At 42.3% G+C, this 9,646-nt stretch overlaps 1 protein-coding gene across 1 annotated transcript in view; it reads right to left on the reverse strand.

Moving 5' to 3' along the window:
- ST8SIA4 (ST8 alpha-N-acetyl-neuraminide alpha-2,8-sialyltransferase 4) overlaps positions 1 to 9,332 on the reverse strand; it is a 47,749-nt gene extending 38,417 nt beyond the window's left edge. The window contains exons 1-2 of the mRNA XM_005533405.3: positions 8,881 to 9,332; positions 4,311 to 4,442 (exon numbers count right to left, since the gene is read on the reverse strand). Of these exons, the coding sequence (XP_005533462.1) occupies positions 4,311 to 4,442; positions 8,881 to 8,993 (245 nt within the window). The 5' untranslated portion in view covers positions 8,994 to 9,332. The remainder of the gene's footprint in view (positions 1 to 4,310; positions 4,443 to 8,880) is intronic.
- Positions 9,333 to 9,646: the final 314 nt, after the last annotated feature.

Genomic DNA, 9,646 nt, shown 5'->3' on the forward strand with positions numbered 1-9,646 from the left:
AAGCTCTCTGGTAACAAAAGGTCACAACTTGCTCTTGTACATGACTAAAGCTCCAGCTCCTGTTGTTTTTTTGAGAAGGCAGTGGGGACCACAGATATTTGCACAGTTATGTGCTGGGTTTTACTTTAGTCTAAAAGGAGGTTTTTAGAAAAGCTCTTCCAGGAAAGCAGCCTTTAGAATCATGGATAGTTTGTGTTGGAAGGGGACTTGAAAGATCATCTAGTTCAACCACTAATTTGGATTTGTTAAAAACATACATAACTTGAAATAGCCCTGGAAGAGTTCCTAGGAGCTCCCAGCTGATGGAGGCAACACAACCAGAAGTGCTGTAACACAAGAGAGTGGGCATGAAGAAGGAAGAGGGCTTTCAAACAGACAATGACTCAACTACTGCTTATCACAGGAAGGTCATCCATATACCAGCATTTCATGAAGATAAGCAAGGCAGAGTAAAATAGATTGGCAAGCAAAAATCCTCTGAGTTTTATTATGACTAAACCAGACCAGAGAACCCCAGATTCCATGTCTTTGACACAAAAACAATCAGAAAGAAACAGTGCAAATGGCTTCAGAACATTGCTCCAAAAGCTTCAGAGCAATTGCAGTGCTCCACTGCTGGTTCTGTATTTACTGCTTGCACTTCAGGGACTTACCACAGCTGTTTCACACTAACTTGTAAAGACAAAAATTGATAATAATCTGAACCTTTCGAAGGAGGAAGATGCTTTTTTTTTTAAGATGCTGCTGACATTTTACAAGTTCCCTGTACACTTTTCTGACAGGAAATATTCTGTTAAATTGCAGAGATGAATACATTCCCAATGTACTTTTCAAAAATTTCTCCTTCCTGCAATTCATAACCACCTTATGCTCCTTTCAGCATAAATTAACATATTTATTTAAAAGTAACTAGAAGAAAGTGACAGACATTGAACTGTGGTTCATTTCACACAGGTCACAGACATGCTGTTGTCAGCCCTGTGTGCAAGGCCTCCCCATATAGGTTTGCACCCATCTCAGCCACATCCCTACTTTCTGAAAATACAGCCTTCATTACAAATGAAGTCTCCTTATTTCCATAAGCATAAGGAAAACCTCCACATTGCTACAGAGAGTAGAAAGGACGCAAGACATAACACCATAGCAGGTGGTGGACTCTTCATGATTGAAATAATTCAGATAGAAAAGGGGAGCCAAGAAGGTGCTCCTCCCTTTGCCACAGGAATTATCAATTCTTCAAAGAAGTTGCCAGCAATGAGAAGGTATCAGTTGCAAAAATCACTCTCCCACTAAATCAGTCATTATCAAGGCAGCACATTTCACACTCTCAAGTAATTAGTAACACACTTAATTTCCACCTCAATCACAGAAAGTCTAGCTCTTTCTTCTTAAGCCTGCTTAGGATCTCCAAAGAGCTGCTGCCCTCCCAAGAGGGTTGCTACACTCCACAGGCTGCCTTCTCTGGCTTTGAAGTCCTAGACCATCAGAAACCCACTGGAAGATTTCCATCCTTTCATGGTTCCTGACAGAGGAGAGAATTACCACCCACTGACTCCTATCTGAGCCTGGCCTTACTGAAAATTCCTAACGCCTTTGAAACTGAAAAACACATCACTAACTTGAGCAAAAATAAAAGGGCAAGTGATGATGACCCTACAAAGTCAACAAAGCAATAGTGAAGTATAATATTCTAGATGCAATCAACAAGATTTGACTCATCACTAACCAACAGTCCTTGCACAAAGCTAAAGTCATTATAATATACTTCCTACATTTGAAAATTGCTCAAGTGGGTGCCAAGCTGATGTATGACACAAAGCCATCTGTCATTTATGGGTGACTATAAGTTTTATGAAATATCTTTATGATGCACACTAATGGCTTCACAAATTATTTCTCCACTGCTTAGAACTGAAAACATTTTATATATTATTCAACAGGCACTAGCTTGTATTTTGTTTCATTCTTACTGTTACTTCCTATGGTCTACCTCACACCACAAGACCACCAACCACTGTTCACGTTAACAGCTCCAATTATAGACTATGAATCATCTTCATGGTCTACACAGTGCATGTAACATGGAGAGCTGAGCAGTTAGTTAGACCACAAGAATACTGTATGACTTTGCTAGACACTTTTTAAAGCTAGTCCTGATAGATGCGTAGGTCTAAAGCTACAGCTAAAATGCTTCTTACTGCTGTACCATGGAAGAAAGGTGTCGAGCAAACCATCTGTAAAAGTGAGAGAATGTACATGATTTAATCAGCATCAGACTGAAAGACATCACAAGGAATTGCATGCAGCTTCCTCAATGAAAAGCACGCCTGATATCCCTCCCTCACCACTGAGTACCATAACTGAATATGCTACACATGTCAGCAAAGAGGATTTCTGGAAAGACTATGCCTGGCACTTAGCACTGACTCCTTCTGTAGAGTTCATGTCAACTTTTGGCTCTAAGTCACATTAATCTAAAATAATTTTCTGGTTCACACCTACTTTCTGCCCCAGTGTTCCTCTGAAAACAAGACTGGCAATGTGGACTGCTAAATAACCTCAGCTTTATGCTCTCTATGGTACAGAAAATCTTACAGTGGAAGAATTACAGTGGAACCTCTACTTGCAGCACTTCAGCCAGTGTAGAAGACACACAGTTTTCCTCATTCTAATGAGGCAAAAAAAACCACCAAAAATCCTTCCCTGCAAAATATTTAAAAAAACCCTACATATAGAAGTGTTTCTTAAGTACACAATAGTAATTTATTAAATAAGAGAAATTTCCCCCTCTGGAAAACAATAAAGAAAAAAGTTACTTTGAAACTCATTAATTTAGTAGATTGAGATGACACACATGTATTAACAGGATGAAAAATACTAAAGCATTCTCCACTGCTTTACCTCTTTGAATAATGTATTTTGAATTCGGAACAGGTGTAAAACTGGCATAACCCAAGCTTAATTTTCTCTCTAAATTTTAACCAAGAGGTTATTTTAATATTTTTTCTAGTTTGTTGTTTCACTGGCGTAGCAATGTGTAATGGATTTAAATTGTTCTGAAATATGATACTCAATTTTTCAGTAAAACGACTGAGAATAGTTGTCTCTACTTACAGTCACTCATTCATTTCCGTATCAGCTTACTCCACAGGTAGAAAAAGCTGTTTTCTCCCCGCTTTTGGACCAGTAACTTATGATACATACATTTCTGATCTACCTTTATCTTCTGCAGGCTTTAGAATTAGGGACAAAATAGCAGTCATTAAAAAAATCCCTATATTTCTCCTTCAGAGAAGCCATGCCTTTATACATGGAAACAATGCCTGTTTAAGGGGTTTGTAAACTGTCATTTAACTAAAAAAAAAAAATTAAAATAAAAAAATTTCAAAGTAGAATGGGAAATCACACAGAAACCCGATTTTAATTTGAACACATTACTGCTCAAAGTCTTAATATTCAGAAAATCGAGTCTAATCTACTGTGAGTTAAAAATAGTTACTTTCTCTCATTTTTCATAGAATGCAACACTCTTAGATCTGACAATCCACGCTCCATATGCTTCTCTCATGGGCCACCTTCCTGATGAAGGTGGGGAAGATACGACATGACACACTCAGAGACATCTTGCTACTCTCTGTGGTCACAAGGTGCACAGATACACTGTAAAGACACATCAGAACTATCACTCAGTTTAACTCTGCTACTGGGCTGCCCCCCCAGCATAAGCCTAATGCTCTTTTTGGCCTTTCTGACATCAAGAAAGGAAACTGCGTAAGACACAACTACTGTCAGCGTCTCACCCTGTGACATGGACCAGCCACAGGCACAAGTGGATTCACACTTGATGGCCCAGCTATTGACTACTGCACCTCAGCTGTCTGCCTAAGCTCCTTCTGTAGTCAAGGGAGGGAAAATTCATATGCCCAGGATACCTCCACCTGATCTATTTCAAACATTTAGGATGACAGAAAATGACATCCTAAAAGCGCCAGTTTCTTACCACCGTCTGTGGAAGAGCTCTAGACAACCAGCTTAAATATGGGCATGAATAATACAGACTGATTGCACAGGTCTGACAGTCACAGCCAGATGAAAACATTAATTCTTATGAAGGAAGACTTCACTTTGAAGCCTAATGTACTGCAGTTGTATTTAACACTGAAACCTAAATAGATACAGTTTAAAAACATCCACCTCCAAATGTAAATCAAATTACTGTTTTATAGACCAAAGGAATTATAAAGCAACATGAATGAAAAGAATTATAGGCAAGGTGAAATTAACAGCTTTTTTCTATTTCAGAAACTCACCTTATTTCCATCACCAAAGAAGAATTGATTTTCCAACCTTCTGCAGCATGTTGGAAGATTGAGGAGCCACCCTTTCGAATTATCTTATCAGAGCTATTGATCATTGATCTACTCAAACTCAGTTCACCATCTCTGTAATGGAATATAGAAAACACACAATTATATCAAGGCTAACTCCACTTTAAGTAATTTACATCCCAAGCATCAGCAATATATCCTTTTATTCACAACAAAAATTAGCAACTACCTCTTAGCTTTCTAATGAAAAGAAACCATAACAGAAAAAAAATCTAGAAGACAGCTATCTGTAATAGGAGACAGCTATCTGTAATAGTTGAATATGCAAATTAAGAGCTTAAATGTTTGTATTTGTAATGGAATATACATATTCCAATATGTCAGTAGTTCCAAGAACTACAATAAACTCCAAACTGTGAATCTGGACAAAAACTTCATCATGTTTGTGAGGAAGATTCTGCACTTCTAACTTCCACATTTCTAGTAGTAAAACTAAGAATTAGGTGTTACATTTTAAGCCTTCACTCAGTTCATAACCTGCAATACTGGCTTAGCAGATATCTTTGACCTCCTGCTGATGCTAAAGATTTTTAAGCAGGTAATTCTGGAGTTTAATGGTGTACAAAATACAACATTTCCCCAACACTTCATTAAACTTTTGCATGCACACATCCAAAACACCCCAATTGTCTTACCCTGTCCATCAGTCTTATAACTTTTTGTCAAACCTTAAAAAATAAATACAGTAAGCTTTGGGTGATGACCATTGAATACCTGGTGAGCTAGCACACTTAAGTTGCAGTGGTACTAGCCAACAGGATCACATAAATGGGACAGAGAAGTCCAAAACACTAGAAGCACAATTTAAGGTGTCAGGACTGAAACTTATTTTTATCTCCACATCTTTCCATTACTGTCCATAGTGTTCCCTTCTAGATGCCAGAGCGATATTCAGCTGAGTTCAAACACAGCTGTTAATCACAAATATATCAAAGTTCTTGGATATAAAAATCTACCACAAAAAATGTCTTGTAACTCAGGTGTGCACAGGACAACATTATACAGAAATCTGTTTATCTGTTAAATACCCGTGCTCAGAATACCTGACCACAGCCCTTCAAGGCACAAAACGGTGAATATGTGAGACTGTAAGCTTTCCAGGAACTGCTGAGTTGTGCTTTTCTGGGGCTGTAAATTCTGATAACAACTGGATCACTGCCCTTAGTAAGAAACACAGCAACATTACTGCTGTACATAAATCAATATTATTTTGTAAATATACAACAGACTAAACACAAGCTAACCTGCAATGGGACATTAATTAAGCTAAATTAACAAAGCAGGTAATACGTAGTAATTTCTAAAATGTGCTGTCTTTGCAAAAGGCCCTATAACTACCAAACCAGTATCTCACACTTCACCAAAACCATCCTTCATTACTCACAGCTCCGTTTCTCCTTCACACCAACACCCTGCAGCCAGACATCAACTGATGCAAAGGTAAGACTGCCACCTACTGAAAAAACCTACAACTTTAGGTTCAAGACCTGTATGCAAATTACCCAAATCCTACTAACTTGAGGGCACAGGAGGATGCTGCAGAAGTCCCTAAATCCAGTAGCCAGAATCCAACTGATACTTCTTGTTATATTAAAATATTTTATTCCCTAAAATTTTTCCAAAATGGTTGTAATAATATAAATTACATATATATTCCAGAATGTATTTTCTAGATGCATTGAGTGCATGCATCTAAAGGAAAATTACCAAACTACTAGATCCAGGTAAAGTTCTCAGTCTAAGGATACTTCAGAGATGTCTCTAGGTTAAATATTATTTAGTGCGCGCTTGAACAGTGAAACAAGTGATAAAACTTAGCAACAAAATGCATTGCCAACATTTAAACCATAGCATTTGAAATGTGGTTGATTTCCACGGTCACAATTTACAACTGCAGTGAGTTACACAGATTGTACACTGAAAAAATGTTAAATTATGCTCTTATGAAAGAAGGCCCGAGGCACTTCGTGTTAAAGTTATTACTATGAACACAAATGTGCTCATTTAGATCCTCCTCTCCTTTTTATTGGATTTATTTTACTTAAAGCAATATTAAATAAACTAATACATAAAAATCAAAACTTTCTCCCAGTATTTCTTCATTGTGTAAATAACTGAAAGAAATTTGGATTACTTTGCATCTTCTAGAATCATTGCAAATCCTCTCTGATGTACATGCCAGAGCTGCCATACTGTGACAGCAAGGTACAAATGACAGTATCAACCTTCACTTTGGGTCACTTTGTCTTGGTGACCAAACACATCCCTATAATAAGACTCTCTTCTCGTGGAGATAGCTCATTAAATAAAGTGTGTATCTGCCTTCAAGTGTATTCCATACCAGAAGAAGATGACACTGCTTAAGAAACGCTACTCTGCACATAACATGCACGTTTCATTACTTGCTTAACCTTAAAATGGACAAATACTGTCTAATTGAAGCAGGGCATGCTTCACAGTAATTGTCCTAGCACGCTTTCCTATGAGAGCACACAGCTGGTTTAAATCTTCTCATGTAATTTGGAACTGTATATAGTCAGTCCATTTTGGATTGTCTAGGATTTATCTCTGGTGCCACTAATAACCATAAAATGGGCCACCTCACACAGCCACAACTTCTGAAAGTAAAACAACCCATGGAAAACTAACTTCGCTTGCCCAGAGGGCCAGTCAAAAATAACCCCATGTCCCAAACCCCTAATTCAGGAGAAAGGCAAGTGTAACATAAACATTTACGAGCAATAATTTTTAGGGTATTTTTTTTCTGCTTCATACAGTAATGAATGGAATGACAAGCTGTGAAGATATTTCATACAGTATTTCAACAGTGAAACTGAGCAGTACCATACAGTACATGAAGTCTCCTTGATAAAGAAATAGAGGTATCACAAAATGACTAGTCAGAAGTATATTACAGCTGTATCTTAAAAGGTTTGTTAGGAACACAGGTATGTATAACTAAGCACACTCGTTTCTTTTCATTTAATATTAGAACAACAGTTCATTTTAGTAAGTTTTAAGTTGTGTGAAACAATTTGCAGTCAGTGGAAGGTATTTTGTTCTTTGCAAACTTATATAAAGTAATTTCTGAATAATTTCATCAGTTCCTTTAAGTCTGAGAGGAAGGAGCCCAAACTAAGAAATATGGGTATCACTGACAATTCTACCTCACACATTCATTTTCACCTCTGTTTTTACACAGTTGTACCCCAAAATTTTAAACTTCTGTTTATCTCCTAAGAACACAGACAGCTTTCGGTAGAAATCAAAACCTGGTTACACCCAGGCCGAACAAGAGGAAGGGACACCAGCAAGTCATCAAAAATCTTGAATAACAAAGGAAGCAAATACTGCACACACACAGGGGAGGACAACCCCGGCTCCCAGCACATGCCGGGGCCACAGCTACCTGTGTCCCCCATGCCTCACCAGCCTGGTTAGGAAAGAGGGATGTGCTTTCTGTCTAACTCCGGAACCAAGTAGGCTGTAATTGCCTCAGCTTACTCCAGGCCTGTACGGCTACTTACAACCCCCCTCCCCCATGCCCCCTCTTTAAATTAAGGCAAGGACAAAAATCTACGGTGAAAGAATCCTACCCACAGTGGACACGCACACGCAAACAGAAACCGTGAGTCTCTATTTAGCTTTTACTAATTACACTGAATGACCAATTCACGCGTTGCTCCAGTGAAAACAAAATCTTTTAGACCTCCAAGTAAAAACCAGCTTGACTGAAAACCCAACCTCTCCAGACAACAGCTGCAAGTTGGCAGAAAAATGGGGAATGCAGGCAATCACATACATAAAGAGAGAGCTGAGGTGCAAACAGAAAAACGGCAAGGCACTCCGCCTTTCGCTTAGAGTAAACGCCAGGCAGCAAAGGGAAAACATGTAACACATGGTGTCAGCGAGGGACCAGACTTTCCAGCGGAGGAAGCTCCAGAGCTCAGGGGGATGACCCACACTTCTCTCAGATCAAGAATCCTTAAGAAAAAGCCAAGTTAAGCAAAGCTCCCAGGCAAACTTCAAAGACGGCAGCAGGCGTTCACCTGCATCCCAGCACGCTTGCCCACGAAAGGCAAGGAACCGAGGCACAGGGGCTCCGGCGGCGGCCGTCGCCACCTCGGGCCGTCCCGGCCACCGGGCAGCCGCGGACACGTGAAACTTCCCAGGAGCGCCCCGTTACGGAGGCTGAGAGGCGACCCCAGAAGCAGCGCAGCTCCCGTGCTCTCCCATGCACTCGCACCCACCCTACGGCGGCCGAGCCCCGGCAGCGAGCCCCGCTCTCAGCCCGTCCCGCAGCGGCACCCGCACCCTCCGCAGCGCCCGCCAGCGAAAGCGCCGAGCCGCGCTGGCACCGCCGGCTGCGGCCACAGCCCAAGCAGCACCGGGGCACCTGACAGTCCGGGCGGGCACGCGGAAGGGACCTCGGGCAGGAACACGGCCCGCCGCCCCCTCGGGCCGCCCTCCCAGCGCGGCGCCCCGCAGTTACCCGGCCAGAGGCATCTCCTGGCGCTCCTCGGTCCGCGTTATTTCCTTCGTCTTATAGAAGATGAGGAGGAGACTTATGGTGCACACAGTCCACCTCTTCCTGACGGTACGCATGTCTTCTGCGAAACGCGGGCCCCCTCCCCCTTTTCCTTTGTTTATCAGGGGTGTGCTGGAAACAACTGCACACGCGGCACGAATTGCTAAAAACACGGCGATGTGTTTTTCTGGTTTTTTTTTTTTTTTTCCCGAAATAATTACAGAAGATAAAATAAAATAAAACCAGGCAGGAGCAGCGGCTGAGGGGCTCGTCGGCGTTTACTTTGTCTCTCCTTTGCCCTGCCAGGCAGCTGGGGATGCAAGCGGTGACTCACTCGCCTCGGCCAGGCGGACGGCTCGGCGGCGGCGCGGCACGTTAGCCGGGGCAGGGGCGCTCCGCGGCTCCGCTCCGCGCCCCGATCCGCTGCGGCGCTGCTCGGCCGGAGGCGCGGCCAGCGCCACCCTCAGCGCGGCGGGGCGGGGCGGGCGCGGCGCGGCCAATGCGGGCGGACCGGGCGCGGCCTCGGCGCCGGGAGGAAGGCGGCTGGGTGAGGGGAGGTGGGAGAGTCCCGGCGGGAGCTCCGCCGGCGAAGGCGTCCCTTCCTTCCCTGGCTCGCGTCGGCTGTGCCCGTGTTGCCGGTTGGGCGTCTGGAAGTGAGAGCGAAGGACCGCCGACGCTGTGCCGCTAAAAAGGAGCACGCTTCCTTTGCAGAGAAGGATCGGGGGTTTTG

Source organism: Pseudopodoces humilis, chromosome 4 (assembly GCF_049639895.1).
Source record: "Pseudopodoces humilis isolate 2021_Gansu_Grassland_sample_001 chromosome 4, ASM4963989v1, whole genome shotgun sequence".
In the NCBI taxonomy this organism is placed as follows: Eukaryota; Metazoa; Chordata; class Aves; order Passeriformes; family Paridae; genus Pseudopodoces; species Pseudopodoces humilis.